General features: G+C 38.6%; 1 protein-coding gene and 1 long non-coding RNA gene across 4 annotated transcripts in view; one reads left to right on the top strand and one right to left on the bottom strand.

The window, feature by feature from the left end:
* Positions 1–18,424, top strand: part of AdamTS-A (ADAM metallopeptidase with thrombospondin type 1 motif A) — a 39,287-nt gene that overhangs the window by 6,949 nt on the left and 13,914 nt on the right. Inside the window, exon 1 of one of the 2 annotated variants that reach the window (XM_089256129.1) lies at positions 6,988–7,420. The exons of the other annotated variant lie outside the window; for it this stretch is intronic. Coding sequence (XP_089112255.1) covers positions 7,352–7,420 — 69 coding nt within the window. The 5' untranslated portion in view covers positions 6,988–7,351. Of the gene's footprint in view, positions 1–6,987; positions 7,421–18,424 lie in introns of those variants that run through there. 2 annotated transcript variants of the gene reach the window in all.
* Positions 1–18,424, bottom strand: part of LOC115562466 (uncharacterized) — a 38,970-nt gene that overhangs the window by 10,075 nt on the left and 10,471 nt on the right. Inside the window, exon 3 of one of the 2 annotated variants that reach the window (XR_016196158.1) lies at positions 17,006–17,415. The exons of the other annotated variant lie outside the window; for it this stretch is intronic. This is a non-coding gene — a long non-coding RNA (uncharacterized LOC115562466). Of the gene's footprint in view, positions 1–17,005; positions 17,416–18,424 lie in introns of those variants that run through there. 2 annotated transcript variants of the gene reach the window in all.

Here is an 18,424-nt window from a genome sequence, read left to right as displayed (position 1 = left end):
AAGAGCGCGTCGAAATGTGTCAAAAGGCCCAAAGAAAAGAGCCTGAAAACCCTAAACACACTTATTAATTTTCGCACTCCAAACAATTGTAGCAACTTAGCCTAGGTAAAGTCGGCGTGTCAATTGCTCAACAATATAAACAAATTACCGTGTTTCCAAGCAGCGACAGCGACAGCGGCAGCAGCAACAGTTGCTGTTGTTGTTGTTGTTGTTGTTGTTGTTGTTGTTGTTGTGTTAGGCTCTATTAATAATAAATTTGTTAACTTAACATGAGACAAGCGCAAATTTGTCAAATACTGACGGGTTGATGGTTCAGAGTCAACAACAACAGCAGCAGCAGCAACAGCCGCAACAGCAACAACAACAACAGCAATTCAGTAAAAGTTTATCAATGATCTATAACGCTGAAGTTTGCATACCCTCACCCATCAATTAAGCCTTTTTAGAAATTGTTGAATAAATATATATTTATATATATATATATATATATATATATATATATATATATATATATATATATATTCGTATATAACAATAACAATTTTCTAAAATTTTAAAGTATACTTTTAGCATTGGCTGTTCAAATGCGATGCAACAGCTGAGATAGCTAATAGCATGACGACGCATCGTAGGCCTACAGCAGCACCAGCAGCAGCAGCAGCAGCAGCAGTAGCAGCAGCAGTAGCAGCAGCAGTAGCAGCAGCAGCAGCAGCAGCAGCAGCAGCAGCAGCAGCAGCAGCAGCAGCAGCAGCAGCAGCAGCAGCAGCAGCAGCAGCAGCAGCAGCAGCAGCAGCAGCAGCAGCAGCAGCAGCAGCAGCAGCTCAGCGAAATTGTTTAAAAGTTCAATTGTTTAGCCTTTTGTTATAAACTGATCGATATAAATATATATGTATATATGTATATATTATATATACATATATGGAGAACGCCTTGTTATTATACAATTAGTTGTATTTATATTATTACTGCTGCTGCTGCTGCTGCTGCTGCTGTCCCTGTCTGTCTCATTATTAAATAACCATTAGGCGTATTTAGCGCAAAACTATGAAATTTGGGTCAATATCAACGGACCAAGCGAGCAAGCAACATCGGCCCAAAAACTGGCACACGTGCTACTTGAGTTCGGCACGCGGGCTGCGGACGGGATTGGGGCCTGCGGGCTGAGGGGTGCTGAGGTTAAGGCAGAGGCTGGGGCTGGGGCTGAGGCTGGGGTGGAGGCTGCTGCTGACGCTGAAACGGAGGCTGTTGCGTGGACGTGTTTATTATGATTACGATTATGTTATTGCCACGCCCGCGGCCTGCTCATTATCTGCTGTGGGAAGTCAACGCATCTGTTCTACATAAATATTGCAAAATTCATAAATTAGAGCCGGCTGGCCGCCAACTTGCACTGGCAATAGCCACGCCAGCTAAACGAAGGCGAAAGTCTGAGGTTGCCGCACGTTGCATGCCGCCGCCATAGGCATGCGTGAAGAATTCGAAGCGTGGGAACTCTGTTGCTCAGGTTCAGGTTCTCAATGAATGCCACGGGCCTACAAATATTCATATTTTCATTTTCTGTGTTTTTTTTTTGTCGATTTTTTCTTTTTTACATTTTTTTTTCGCTTTCTGCATTTAGCGCCTCGGCTTCGGTTGGCTGGCACTGGGTCGGGCGGGCTTTGTTACGGGTGCCCCCGGGGCGCAGTTCGTGTTTATGGGTTCACTGACAAACCAGACAGGCAAAGTCAATTACTGACTAATGAAATCTGCAAAAGTCGCAGAAAAAAGGCAAGTGAAATAGAAACAGCGCAGTAATGAGTGCTGGCAGTACCCCCGCCTCGCATTCGAAATTGATTGTTAGCCGTAACAGTTTTTGGGTTTGTAAACCTGCCAGGCATGTGTCAAGGAAATTGGGTCACACAACAAGAATCGCAGAGCTGCGAATAACTTGTTTGCAACCACATCCGAGCGACAATGCCCATTGATATCCACCCACAGGTGGACTCTCATTGGATCTGTCATGCCACCTGGCCAAAAAAAAAAGAAACAAAACAGAAACACTGAAAAACTGAAAGCAGATAAAAAACTATAAAAGCCCGCTCGAATCGTAGATCGATGGCATGATTGTGCATATACAATAAATTAGAATAAGAACGTGGTAAACATTGTTTTTGGGGGTCATAAATAGCAGCGGTTAATGAACGCAGTAAAAAAGTAAAGCAAACAGCCAACAATGCAAATTAATAAAACAACAAATCGGACGGGGGCTGCGTCTGCAAGATCGGTAGTAAAGCAACATTTATGCGGCGATTGATTTCCCAACTCGATTGCCCATGTATTTATTCCGCATATCAAGTTCAATAAAATGATCGATTTATAAGCCCGACAGCTCGAATCAGCAATAAACATCTAGACAATGCTAATGAGTGGAAAATACAAAGTCTCCACAGCTCAGTTCCTGGCAGACAATTCTATATTCGACGATAGGAGGAAATGTATGTATCGATGAGAACCTGGCCGCATTCTACAGCTTTCTTTGGAATGCGCGGTATAGTGTAGTAGTAGTATGTAAAATTGCAGTTCATAAATTTGATTACCTTGCATTACCGTGTCGAAAAAGCGTCGAGTTTGCTGGAATATGAGTTACCCTGTACGCCGTGTCTTGTTAAACTAATGAAGCCATAGGCTGACTTCTCTCTCTCTTTTGCACACTTGCCAGACAGAAAAGAATCGCGAATATATATTTATTAACTAATTGTCACTTCACTTTCATTCAAATTAAGCACGGATGCACGAACGCACACAAATCAAGTCTCTCGACGCATTTAACACGACGCTTGAAGTACAACTGAAAGTTTCGAAGGCTGTGCTGCGAAATGTAAACAAAAAAAATAAAAATAATAAATAAATAAAAATTTCGAGAAAGCTCTTAGAACTCTTATCGCCTCTGTGAGCAAGCGCAACTTAAGCTAAAGAGAGCGGGAGAGCAAAGAAGATAATGCGTTCGTCTCTTTCATATCCACTTGCAGTTCTCTTTGCAGTTCCAATCAGAGTAATGCAGTTCAGGAAATGGGAACTTAATGCTTGGGTATGGCGTAAAGCCCAACCTAATGCAGCTGAAGAAATCAATTAAAGCAATATATGTACAATTTGATTGAGGTACTCAAGTGCCCAGCCTCATGCAGTTCTCTCAGCAGCTGAAGTTTTCGACTATTTTAGTTGCGCCTCATCATAGTTAGTTGGGCACACCCAACGAATGCAACTCTGTGACTCTATGGAACGCACCTTGATTTGCTTTAGTTGACTCTTACAGCCGGTTCTGGCACACTCAGTCAAGCTGCCCACTAAGGAAGTTGCGCAATCGATTCACGGACTCAACGCAGCCCTCAAGTGCCCACGAGCGTGCATCAATGACTGAAAATGGCGTTGAATAATCAAATTCATAAAAATTAATAAATATTAATTTTAGTTGTTAATGTATGCGTATAAATGCCATATTAGCGGGCTTCATATAAATATACGCTAAATCGAATAAATGCAGCGGCTATTAACCCACTTGAGCCAGTCGAGAATCAAGAGAGACGGACATAAATGGCAATGCGGATAGAGACGTATCCATAGATGAGCTCAATGCTGGCCAGTCGACTTCACGAAATTCGCATGAAGAGCGACGTTCGCTCCTTTTTGGTGCCAAATATTATAATTGGGGCTTGACCTTAAGCACTGAAGTGTTAATTTTATTATTTATTTCGTAAATAATGAGCCGTGAGCACTTCAGCAGCTGGACCCGGAAGCTGTAAGGCAACATTTTGACCATTCTCTTGTATTTACAAACAACATCATATTTTTTTGGGGCTCGTTCTTTCTAACACTCGCTGGTAAATCAAAGAGGGCATATTGATTTTCTACTAGGCATGAAATATATTTAATAAAAGTTGATCTCTATCTTGAAACATTCAGAATCCTAAGAAATTTCTATCAATATCAATTCATATTCCTAAATCAGAGCTTTGAGCGTGTATCACACAATCGGTAAGACTCGATTTGTCTTTGCTTGTCTCTTTTTTCCTCATACAATTCATGACAGAGAGCAGCTGGACGCAGAGCTAAGGGCACAACTTGGCCTTTACGGATGCGTGTGCCCAATAGTTCTTGGTCTTTTGTGTAAACATGCCAAAGCGAGCACAAATGAATTGTTGGCCCGCTTTGAGTACAATCGACAGCTGCAGGAATCTGTGTGGCGAAACGCAACAAGCGACAAGACTATGAGCAATATGTAAATACTTGTATTATTACAAGGTTAAACAGAACATCTTTATATATATAGATGGTTCTATGCGTCCATATATCACATATTTAATGTCAAGTGCGTAAAACGTTCACGACTTTGACACATGGTAAAGAACTGGGGTGAAGACAAATAAATGTTGATGGCGTCAAATTGCCAAAGATATGAAACGGTTTTTTAATGGAGTTCACAGATCTTAAACATTCAGAATTGTGGTACGTCATGCTGCCACTAGATGCGATCTGCTAGATGATTCTTGTAAATTTGCTCGCAATACGAGCAACAACAACAACAATAGAATAATAATAATAATAATAATAATAATAACAATTTCAACACATTTTTGATGGGAACTGTCAAAAAAATTAAGAAATTCCAGCAGTCCAGTGGCCATCAACATCAAGATCCCAGAGTTCCAGTTCCAGTTGCTGCTAGATTCCCAATTCCAGTCTGAATCCCACTCTTGTTGCTGACTGGCTGGCTGACGGCCTGGCTAATGAATATAATCTCTTTTGATGGATTGAACAGCGCCCAGGCGACGACGACCACTGGACCAGCCGAAGACCCCAAGCCCAAAGCCCAAGACCCAAGACCAAGACTCGGCTTCATCTCAGCCGATGGCATTGCCATGAACTTCATTTTCGTTTTTATTATACCCTGCAATGCAGGGGCAAAGAGGTGAGCTTGTGAGTCGGGTATAGGGTATTGGTATTGTTTTTCTGTCAGCTTTCATTGTTGTTGTAGTTGTTATTGCTTTTTTTTCGTATGTAATAAAATAATACGAAAAATTTATTAATTTTGATAGTCTCTAATGTTGTTGATTTCGTTTTGGGCCTCAATCATGAGAAACGTTGACGAGATATTCATCAGCATTATTTTGTTTGTTTTCGTTATTGATGTGACGATCCCCAGATACCCTACACAGTCAAAGATAATTCCGGGCAGCGTTTTAATGAGCATTTAAATGAGCTCGTAATTTGTAAATTATGCTTATCCGATCCTTTCGCTACTTAAATCTTTAATGTGCCAATTGTTAAACTAATTATCAATTCCAATTCCAATTAAATCATCTCTCGTTGTTGTTGTTTTTGGCAGTACGGCTGGACCAGTTCCGGCTCATAGATATATCCAAATTATACTTTCGTGTAGGGCACTTGACCGGCTCAATTAACTTAGATCTTATCTGGGCAGCATGTGCGCTCCATGCTCAAATCTTATCTTTCGGCTCTTGAATAAGATGGAAAAAATAATAAAAAGAATCAAAAGTAGAAAAAAAGAAAACCGGTTTTACATGCGATACTTTTGCCAGAATATTTCTGTCCGCTGTTCTTGGCTTGTCGCTTCGGCTTTGTTGCTGGAATTTAATGAAGCGTTAATAAGTAAGCCCATGTGGGCCCTTTTTATGGGAAGGTTTTTAATCTGGCATTAAAGAGCTCGTTTGATATGCATCAGAAATCACTAAAGCCGTCAGCGATCAAGAATCCCGTTTGGCGTATTACTATTAATCTGTATCCCATTCAGCACGCCTGGCGCATTGGCTGTCTGGGGATAGGGTATGCACGCTCATTGATTGTTTCATTGATATTTCTCATTTGTTGTAATTAAGATCAGCTGCTAGAGCAACAACAATTATCGGCCTTTGTTTACGAGCATTGCCCAATGCGATGATGAGAGATGGACAGCCCCAGAGCAGCGGTTGCCCATTGCTCATTTTTCATTAAATTGTAATAATAATTCATTAGGAAATGTTCGCTTTACATACGAGCAAGAGACAAACCAAATTATTACTGCTGAGTGCCAAAACAAGCGCGACAAGCGTCAGATGCGCGACTGAGGCAGCAGCAGCAACTGTGGCAGCGACGATGGCCGAGAGACAATTTATCTGCCTTAAGCAGCTGAGATAACGCCAACGCACACAGAGACGCGCGCTGCTCAACTGCTCGAGAGCAGAAAGCATGGCAACACAGACGGCGAAGACTGCGCCCTTTCTTTTCTTGTCTTTTATAGGCTGAGTGAGTCCAAGCACAATCTGCAAACGGGGTATATTGGCTGTGCGCTCGCATTTCCTTATACATTAGCTCAAGTCGATGATGGTCTTATCATGCGCAGAGTAGGCTCTTTCTCATAGCTAACTGATATCGTCACGAGGTAATCGATAAATATCGATTGTTTGTCTTATGCCCAAGCTTTGCCTACATCAGTTGCAGGGCATCTCATAGCCAAACACTGTGCATTGAAGGACTCTTACTTGTTGTTTAGAGATGTTCCTGTTGTGTTGCTGTTGTCGTTGCTGCTGCAGCTTAACATTTGCAGTATTTGCGTTCTGCGTTGCCTTATGGCATAAACGTTTTCGATTTACGCCGACGCCGACGCTGGTTCCAGCTGTTGCTGCTGCTGCTGTTGCTGCTGCTGCTATGTTTGTTGTTGCTGTTGATGTTGCTGCTGCTTCTGCCACGCAGCATCCAGCGACATGGGCATAGCAAGCGAGATCAAGCGATTCAGTTGTGCGCGAGATGTAGAGTTGTGTGTCTCTCTATCTGGCTACAAGCGGTCGACGCGAGTGCGCGAAACTAAATACACACACACACACACACACACACACACAAGGATCGCGTATAGCACACCCACGCCCCAGACGTGCACAAGGCATCAAAGGCTTAAAAGAAGGACTCCCCCGACACGGCCCGCACTATATTTGCCCCAGGGCAGGGCCAGAGCTTAAACGCTTTACAAATTGCATTGGCAGCGACGCAGGCGCAGCCGCAGGCGTTGTCCCCAGCAGTCGGTATCAGTGCATCAGTTTAGTGAACTTGTCGAGGGTTCAAGCACACCGCAGACATCTTAGCCTCCTTTACGGACGGCGACTGCAACTGTTTCGGCCCTAGGCAGCGTTTGCATTGCGGCCAAGCGTGCATCGCATGTTGGCGTTGCGTCTGCGCAGCTATCGAGTGTTTGATCATAGCCATTGCCAAAGATTACTGTGAAACATGATGTGTAAATAATGTAAACGAAACCGTTGACAGACAGTTAACTAAATAAAAAGTGTTTAGTGGCCAGTTATCAGTGATCGGTGCAAACAACAAGATGTCGAGCCTAAAATCAATGCAACAAAAGGCACAAAAGCCAAACTTTAAGAGCGGAATAATTATTGAGGTAAATGAATGGACTAATCGACAGCAAAAAGTGATAAAGTAGAGGTTGATATAATTAAATTACATATTGATTTAATTAAACTACATTTTATATAAATAGGAAACAATGTAAATTTTAGAAATTTAGTTGTTTCCCTTTTTTTTGAAGCTAAAGAGTTTGAATTAGAAAAATATTTTCGTTTTTAACTGTATCCTTTCAACTATACAGGGATTATTTAAGGATATATCGTAGCTATACTTGTGGTATACTCAGGTCTTAAAAGATATATTAAAATAAATAAAATAAGAGTCCTTGTAATTAATGATTATCGACCGTAACGTACAGTTTTTAGTTGGAAATATAACAATGAACTTTAGTTCCCTCTATTGATTAATCAAATATGATACGAAGTGCACTTAAATAGCAATAAAAGTCATATTTGAATCATTTGGAGAGCCAGAATCTCGATGTTTTGCAGCTAGAGCTTAACATTGTAGCTCGAATTTCGCCTATCCAATCCAATCTTTGAGAAGTATGGACACTTGGACTTAATTGAAAATTGCCTTTACTCTTGACTACAATTTCCAGTTGCCATTCACTCTTCTTCTTCAGCGGCTTCATTTCGTTTCTCATGATGACCTCAATTGGTGTGCAGTAAAATTTGCTAGCCGCTAATTTTTAATGTCTTGTAAAATGTGTTATAAAATTTATGCTCCCAAGTGCGCAGCATAGGAATTATTGCCTTGTTTTCGAATTGTGTGTAAGTGGTTTTGTTTGGCATTAAAGCAACATGTTTTTATTGTTTAATTATGATTTTATTGTGCTTATAATTGGGCGATCATAAAAAGAAATCGCACCAAGCTGATGATAATATTATTGCTTGCTGTTGTTGTTGCTCAAATCTGAATTGGAGCGTTCCTTTGGAAGCTACTTAGATTTTGGGATATTCCTATTCATAGAATTATTGATAATTTGAATTTAGAATATCCCTATATTGACAAAATTCCTTATAAAATTTGCATTAATTTAAATTCAAATAATGGGTGAGAATTATGGAGAAACCATTTGCAAATTATGTTGCATTAGACTTCCTAGAAATTCTGGGTGAACTCACAGTTTAGAGAAAAAAAAAATCCGCTGAGATCAGCGACAGTTCTGCCTACGGCACGAGACTTGTCATAGCCGTTTGCCAATTAGCACCGGGTAGTGTCGGAAACGTCCAAATTGAATGCCGGCAAATACGCCCAACCATTCCGCTTTTATAGCAACATAAATTCAGAGGACACATCTGCCGATGCGCAGTCTCAAATGAGCCGCGACAGACACACCCTCGCAAAGGCGACACGCGCCAGTTCCAGGCTCATGGACCCACACACACACACACAGACAAGCGGTCGGATTATGTCACGGCAGAGTCTACGGGGATCCCAATGGATGTCATGTGTTCTGCAACATAAATAAACAAATTATTTAGCTGCGATATGTCTATGGTCAAGATCGTAGCGCCCTTGGCGCCTGCTTACGGGAGAGCATTTATTTTCAAATTTTTCACATTTTATACCACCAATTTGCAGTTGTCTTAAAAGATATTCTTAAATATTTATGAATACAGATATAAATATATGTACACATATTTATGTGAATATGTATGTGCATCAACATGTATATATAGGATAAATTCTCGTATACATAAATAGCAAAATGCATTTCGAATTTAGTTAATATAAGATATTTGTTTGGTATATACCCTGTACATAGATCAAAACCTTATCACGTATAGTATATTCAAGTCGGGAATTCGTGTCTGAGACTGAGACTGTTCATAGGTTTGAAATCTAGAAATTTATCTGCTCAAAAGTGAATCGAAAGAATATTGGGGAATTTATATACATATTTATGCTGCTTTTTATCTTGAATCTACTGGGTATTATTAGCATACGCACCCATACATGCTCAGCAAGAGAATTCTCTATTTATATTCGGCGCCACTGAACGAGCAACCAGAAGAAAATCTTCTTAAGAATAGAGAGAGAGAGAGAGAGAGAGAGAGAGAGAGAGCGAGAGAGAGAGAGAAGAGAGCAATTGGTAGAATGGTACAGTGGTGTCGTTTGCAGAAAATGGAAACTAATGGAAATGTGGATGGTGGATAGTAATAAATCCGAAAGTTTGTTATTCGGTATCAAAACCAAAATTATTTAGAAAAAGGTTTTTACAGTTCGAAATGGTTTAAAATCAGTTTAAAGTATTCAACTGAACAATCGAATTCTAACAAAAATACTGCTCGAAAATGAAAGGAGACTCATTTTTTTTTTTAATTTTTTTTTTTTTTTATAATAGACCAAAAATATATAAAAATATAAAATATTTACAAGAACAATATATTTCATTCACAAATTTGTTTGTAAATTTCAGCCCACTGTGCGCACTCACTTTGAAGCTTCAGTAATTCCCTTTAGATTTGTTATATATTGCAAATATTTTATTAATTAGCTATTAGCTAACTATCACGAAACATAGTGCTCAGATTCTCACCTTTTTATTTTGTTTGTATCATGAATGCGGTAATCCGTTTGCATTAGATATTCTTGTTCAAGTTTGAAAATTGTTTCTCGGAGATGATACAGTCTTCGTTCGAATTTCGCACATGCTGCTCGAAATAGTAATGTAGAAATTTGTTTTAAAATTTTTATATTTCGAGAGCCTGACGGAAAAAATTCAATAATAATGATCAAAATATCGTAATTCGAATTAGGAAGTGCTCAATAATTCAAATGCTGGGGCAACGAAAATGTGAAATCTATAAAAATAAAAGTAAAATTATTTGAAAAAATTCCTTTTGGTGTTGAAAATTATTAAACAAAAATCCAACATAAGAAAATTAAAATTCTCTACAAGCGAAACAACGAAAGGAGATCCCAACAGAAATCGAGATTAAAGCACACGTTAACAGTATTTAAAGGTGATAACCAAATGATGAACAAGAATAAACTTTTTAATATATCTTAGTAAAGTTGATATTCGAATTTGTAATTTGTTTTTATTGCAAGCTTTATTAAAGAACTATTTAAAGAATATTTTGACTTGGCGTCGCCTTGCATTGCAGCCAATTATTGACAGCTGTCTATATATTAAAAAAGATTTTAAAATTGACGATTGATACATAGACGATTAAATATAGAAAAATATTAGAAAAATCTATTTTTAATTGAAATGAATCTGAATCAATGTTTATGCACAACTTTCACGCATTGGAATCAAAAACTATAAAGTCGGAAAATAAACTAAACACACCCTTTACTATAAATAGTACAGCAACGCGCCCACAATTTTCTTTTTACCTTTGAGGCGACTGCGAGTGTGCGTTCAAATAATACACAGAGTACACTGGGCGAAATGGGGATGTAGTTAACATATTTACAGCACATTTTGAGTCTTATCCAACTTATTTGTGAACTAGGAAATGCAAATAGAAATTAGGCTTTCAAATGTTACCAGTTTCATAGCAAATTTATAATACCCTTCCAAGTGTTACAGCAGGGATAAATGTCGGCAAATAAATAACAAGTAAAAATATATATCTATAGACAATTGACGAGTGAAAAAACTTTGAGGCTCGATTTATGGCTAAAATAAAATTTCCAAAGACATCAACCCGAAAAGAAAAAAAAAGAAAGAAAATGAAAATCAAACAGAAAAAATTAAAAAAAAAAGAAAAATTTGCATAGCATAGAAACAAAAGCAATTGAATCAGCAGAGGAGGCAAAATAGCCCATTTCTTTTTTTACTTTTGGCAAGTTTTTTATTTACTTCACCTTGCCCATTGTTTGTGCTTATGTTTGGGAAATAGATGGATGGAAGCGTGTCAGAATTGTTGATATATATTATAATTGTTTGAAAGAAACATGATAAAAAAGAAGCGTGTGTGCAGAGAGCTGAACGTTTGCCGGTCTCCGATGCGCCATTATATAATCGAGGAAACAATAAAAATCTTTTGTTATAGATCCCGAAAATATTCTATATATATATGTATATGTACATATATGTCTTGCTAGACATAAACAAAAAATATAATTATAAATTGGCAATAATTAAAGTAGAGTCCGCGAATATAAAAATAATATGAAAACAAAATAAAAATAATATAAAATGCGAATACGATTATAAATATATATTTATGTAGATCGCGTTATGCCAACGATTGTGGCACATGTGGCCGAGATATGCTGAGTGCTTCAGTCTGCTCGTAATGCGAGACTGGAAGATTTATTAGCTGTGACTAGACACGCCAAATTCGACATTAGATATGTAGTATGTGGTGTGCGGAATCTCTAGATCTAGATAGATTCGGCGAGCGGGCCGCTTGCTTGGACGCTGCTCTCTGATGTGACATAATTCAGAGCTTTTTGGAATGTAGAGAGCAGCCGGCGACAGCCAAAATAAATGAAAAATAAAACAACTCAAAATTACGATGCTCTGGTTGACAAATTTTTGAACCATACATAAATAACGAAATAAAAATGTCAGCCCGTGCTAGAGACTCTATCATACCCTAAACACACCAGCACCGAGCTGCTGATGCCGCTGCTTTCTTCTAAGCATACATTAAGAGGTATTTGAACTTTCGGCCAGAGCTTGACATTCAAACAGGCTAGGATCGTAGCAGTTAATCTAATAGTTAATCTAATATTAAAGTCGATCACTTGATAAATTGTCGATTTAGTTAGATATGCGCTCGTATATCGATTTATGTCTCAAGAAACTCTGTAGCCCATTTCAAGTGAATTGAGGGTATTTTAACGAGTGCACTTATATAATATTAAAATCTCTCCATGATTGGTTGTTAACGCGGAAAATGATCCTGGCTAGCTCAGGTCCGCTGTTCCATATGGCAAATGGACTAACTATAAAACATTGTCATGAATAATAACAATAGAAACCGTTAATAGACTTGTCAGAACTGCGCGCTCTACAGTTGTTATTGCTGTTGTTGTTGTTGTTGTTGGTTTCGCTTTTGTTATCATATATGCAAAAACGTGCCGGAAATTGCGTGACAGCGAAAAATTCTCATAACATTTATATAACATTTGTAGTACCCGTTTTAGTTGAATGGCTCATGTTTGAGATGTTAATGCTCTGACAAAGTGTATATTGGCTAGCACATGCAGTTTGTAACAGGCAAAGTCCTTGGCTTGTTATGGGAGTCTCTAGTTGTATTCACTAATGCACGAGTCTAGCTCATGGTATATGTACATATATACAGTTGGAATATACCTAATTTCCGGTAAGGGTATCCACACTTCGAGGTGTTTGTAGTCTCATTATTTTCTGGCTCGTATTTGTGTGTTGTTATTGTTTTTCCTTTTTTATTTTTTCTGCTTTCATTGCGGCGCACTCGTTTAGATTGAGCTCAAGCTTCCTTCCCTGGCCATTTGATGCTTCCGTTTTTTGTTGTGCTGTTGTTGTCGTTGTTGTTGTTTCACATGAATTTTCGCGCTCTTTGTGAAGATCATTTATAATGCGTGATATTGTGAATATCGTTGTCCAGTGCGAGCTGTTCTCTCCCTCTCTGAGCAGAGGCCAATCAATTTTAATTATCGAGCAAATTAATCAGTCGCAACTTTCGTATCATTAAGATTAATGATGCTGCCCGATCTGGGTGGCAACGGTACCCACAACAGCAACAACAACGATAACAACATGAACCACAACAAGCCAGCTCTCAAGATCTTGCTTATGCAAATAGCACATAGCAGATAGAACATACACGGGATTCCGAGCATGATCACGAGCGCGATCTCCAACCTAAGCGTATCTCTCGCGTATAGCGACCCAAATGAGCCGTGGTAAATGTGATTAGAGCGCGCTTTAATTGCTCGCTTTTGTCTAATTATACGCCTGATATTGGGCAACAGAACAGTTCGTACATTTCCAATCCCAATTTCGAGCAATAAATAATTGTCGCGTTTCTCAAAGTGCACTGACCTGCCAAAATTGTTGATACATACATACATACATATATATACATATTTATATATGTGTATGTATGTATGTTATGTTGTGCTATGGTGCACGAGTATTCAAGTCTGGGTTGCTTGGACTCATGTGTCCCGTTGGTGTGGTATAAAGAGGAATAAGCGCAAAACGAGACAAAGACCAAATAATGAAATACCCCAAAGTTTATAACGCCGACTGCAGTTGTCTCTTTGAGAGGTCACTGACGTGCATCAATTGGGTTTGACGAATCTGAGCGATGGACAGACCGTCAGAGAGACATACAAACAGACAGACAGGGAATTGCACAAGCTGTCTCGTAGCGCTCAAATGAATTATTTATATGTGTACGCAGCACCCAGAGCAAGTCACAGTTTCTGAATGAACAAGGAACAACACTTATTATCCAAGTGACGAATAGGGAATACCCTTGAATTTCCGATGCGAATAAAGGGCTGTCAGCTGATAGATGTAATCTCTATGCCCATTAGATTATGTGGCGCATTTTATTCTCAGTTATGGATCGCTGATATATCAATCAATCAGGGATACATAATATAATGGATTTCGCTTTTAAAACTTTCATTTGAACTGATTTCAAAATATAAGCAACAAGAATTTCATCTGCTTCACTTTCAGCCTCCTTCAGTACGTTGCATGTTTCATAGCCAATCCTGGGTAATCGTTGTAAGGGTATATCTATGTATATAATAAAGGCATCGACTTACACTTCAACTTCAACTTAAACTTGCACTTCAAGTCATGGACAGCCCCTGCTGCCCGCGCCCCAGCTTGATAGGGGCCTGGCTAATGACGGCGACAGACAGACTGAAATATGAGCACAAGTTCGAGTGCAACACACACTCACACACACACACACACACTCACAATCAGAATCGAGCGCAGCGAGCATATGGCTCATGCAAATTTTTAGCGATTAAAAAGCAATAACTTATATTATCAACGCAAAGCTCTGAGGTTAATTGACAGACGGCGAGAATCACCCGGGCCAGAGCCAAAGTGTTGTCGGTGGGTCTTGCAAATGAATGTTGTACATAAAAAAAATACATATATACAAATATATGTATACATATTTAACATATATTCATATATGTATGTATAAAAGAAAATTATTTAAATAAACCATGTGAAGGTCTTGAAAAAAAAAATATATATATAATAAAATAAAAGCTCTTCCGCATGCGAATATCAGCATAAAGCTGTTCACATTCAATGCACTTTTCTGCTCAGACTTTGAGACAGATCGAATGGGAAGGAGATGCAGCAGCAGCAAGCAGGTTAGCTTTATAATAAGCTGACCTCAGTGAAGTTCAAATTTCATTTTGTTTTTGTGATGTATTACGGCATTTGCAGAGCAGTCGCTTCGCCGGAAACGAATTCAATACAAACTTTTTACTTAAGAATTAGAATATATGAATATATGAATATATATTTCTTAGGAAATGACCGATGGGAACGGTCTGCTGCGGACCTCTTTGAGGGTTCCCACAGTGATGCATATGGCTTTTGAGCGTGAAATCAATGTTTCGACATCATATTCGGATAGCCAGAAATTGCTTTTAATGCTAAAACTGCCTTTAATGCGATGATTGATGTGGCGCCCCTTGAAACCGCAACTAAGTGCAATGTCAAGGAATCGGAATCGGAATGGGAATGGGAATGGGAATGTATATGGAAATGGGTTGGGTAATGGGGCGTCTCTTAATGCCAAGTGACAGCAACAGCCGCCACAATGTTTATAAAGTCGATTCTTTCTCTGCCACGATTGTCTCTCTGCCAAGTGTGGCGCTCAGACAGCTGCTGCAGCCTCCCGATTATCGTTGAGATCTTAAATAATCGAACCGTCGGGCCGGGCAACTGATACCATCGGCACTCAATTAATTGACCGGCTCATTAGGTCACTGGCATAGGAAAATTTTCCAGATAGCTGACACAAACCATGCGCCCCATCAAATTCAAATAAAATAGCAAACCGTTCCCACACACCGGTTCGATTTGTTTATTTTCAAAGAATGAAAGAGAAGAAATACAAAAGAACAAGTAAAACGAAAATCGAATCTTATGCAGCATTGGCATTTTACCTCTCGCGATTCTATGTTTATTTTGTTCCACTGTACTTTGGCCGACTTCTTTCCTACTGTGAGCACATAAAATTAATAATCTTCACCTGTTAATGTCTGCAGTACGGGCATTACTTTGCTTATACAGCTGAAACTCTTAATTAGCCGAATTTCCATATTTCACCTTTGCCGTGTCTCAGATTCCATATATATGTATGTACCTATATATATTTATATATGTTTATGTACATATATAGAAATATACACATATAATGTTTATTTTCTATGCGTGAGGTTTAAATCAAAATGATGTTCAGGTATTTTTATTTAATAGCTAGAAAAGTATCACTCGTACATTAGGTGGGTGGACGAATGGGAATTTATAAATATGATGCGCCTGAGTAACACTATATTCATATTTATTTATATTTTGGCTAGAGAATGTTGTAGCTGACCATAAACAAAAAAATCTAAATGGATGTCATCATGAACACCCACTGGCTTGTAATCGGGCAGGCACTGAGCATTACGTCGCCCATGGTTGGGTGTGCAATCAATCAAAATGCGAATTCAATTGAATAAAATTATTGAGACGCCTGTCAGCTGGCAATTTGATGGCCAAGCGCATTGTCATCAGCCCAAAGACAAGCAAAGCTGCAACAAATTGAAATGTTGCAATGGGCAGTCGCCGACTGTCCAATGCACGTTCATAATTATTAATTTTTGTACATTTGTGCAGAGAAGCTCAAATTGTGACGATTTCATTTGAATAATATATTTATCTACAAAGATCTTTGAACCTATTAATGCACATACATATGTATATATATTCTTACTGTCGACGCTAGCTAGAAATGCCTTCCATGTTGCTCGGCTGCCAATGACAGACAATAGCTAAATTAAGATGTCAGAGGCATTTCTGCCATAAGTCATACGCATTATCAGAAACAATTAAAAATGAATGCACTGGCAATGACACATACAACCAACAACAGCAATAGGCAGAAGACGTAACCGCAACAACAACACCAATAACACCAACAGCAACAGTAAACAACAATAGAAGGAGAAAAGCAAATAAAACGTGTCAATGAATGTTTTCTTGGTGCTGGTATTTTAAATTTATGCGCATTAACATACACACACACACACACACACGCACATAAACGTATACACTTCCTTACAAAACATAACAAACAGAACCTAAAGCGTTTAACGGTAAACGATAAACGGTAAACGAAGCGAATTTCATTGTTAAATGCATATTTACTTATCTGTTCTGCTTTGGTCAAGGCTCCTTCCATCTTTTCAGTTTACGCTTTCTGTTGTTTTTGTTTTTGTTTGTTCTGGTAAAGCGGCACATGGTTGCCAGATCAGTCTGCCGGCCGGCGAGATTGAGCTGGGAACACAATGAATTGATGTTATCGAATCACTGAAAAGTGGCATACTCATTGCAAATTTCTTATCGGTATAAATATCGCATTGTAATGAGGTTATCGGTGCTAGCCTTTCACTTGGAACTGAAGTGTTGTGTATCGTATTGCAACGATGTTATCGGTAAAAGCCTTTCACATGTAATGCTCAAGAAATGTACATATACTGTGAAAAGATGTTATCGAAATACAAATGCAGTTATGAAACACAATTGCGCTGCATACACAATAGGCGCTAAGGAACTCATGAGCAGATGTGTGCGAGAATTTGCATTTATGGACATGCACGGATTGAGATTTCCGCTTGCGGGGCTTCTTTGTGCGTTGCAAACGACGCGTCGTGGGCTTTATCGTTGACATTTCCTCTTGCTGCATAACACATTATTCAGCTGAATTTATTTATAAACGCCGAAACACGCGACAGGTGCCTCAGTGGCATTACGACAAGGATTGAGATATCGGCGCGTTCAGCCAGTCGTGTATTATTCGAAAACGTTGTTTGGATTTCGCGCTGTGAATATTTACAATATAAAACGGTATTATTTTATTTTGGTTTGAATTCTTCTTCAACTCAAATATTTATTTATATAATTAATTTTTGGCATTCCGCTCGCATATTTCCTTTTATTTGTTTACACTTAACACAGTGATTAGTTTAGCTAATAGAGCTACTTACTTGGCTCTACTGTGCAACCTGAGTGAGCCACATCAAAAATAAACAATATTCCGAATGGTATTTTGTTTAGTGCATTCCATCTAACAATATGTTGCTGGACCAGCCCCTGATACGCCCACACCAATAGGGCAATTTAGTTAAAGTGCTTATTAACACATTTATGCATTAAAAAAAATCATATAAACAGCCTCACTTTCAGCGAAATTCTTTAGCCATCAATAACTAGCAGCAAGGCGCGAGCCATCTGTTCATTTTACACCACCCAACGTGTCTTTAACAATCATCTTTGAAGTCTATTCGGTCGGCTCTCTTAAATTTAAGTGAATTCCTGCACGGGTTCAAATTATTATTATTTTATTGGTTTTAAAGAACGCAAAAAATTCCATAAGTAGTTTGAGTCTGCACGTGCAGTGCAACAAAGCCTGAAACTAGTTTTTAATTCGGGTTTCACATTGTTATTGAAATATGTTTTGATTTAAAGTTGGATATATTATCAAATAGTTATTAACATTTCAGACTCGAACTTATTCGTTTTATAACAGAGTCTTCTTTAATAAAATAGCTCAGATCTAGATATGAGTTCAAGGTGTATAACTTGATAGTATGAATATGAATAATTCAAAAATAGACATACGTATACTTGATCAGATCTATAGATACATATATTTAATAGGTTCCAGCTAATAGGATTACCAAAATCCAATTTGAACCGCTCCCAAATTTGAATGCTTTTATATATTGTTTTATTATTAAACGACCGTAGAACCAGGCTCGATTGCATTACCAATTTGAGTTTAATATTCTGTTCAATTGGCCAGGTGGTCGTTGCTTCCAGTGCGAGTCC

The sequence above is a fragment of the Drosophila navojoa genome, chromosome 2 (assembly GCF_054131105.1).
Source record: "Drosophila navojoa isolate 15081-1374.11 chromosome 2, UAZ_NAV_1.0, whole genome shotgun sequence".
Lineage (NCBI taxonomy): Eukaryota > Metazoa > Arthropoda > Insecta > Diptera > Drosophilidae > Drosophila > Drosophila navojoa.
This window is presented reverse-complemented; position numbering and strand designations above follow the sequence as displayed.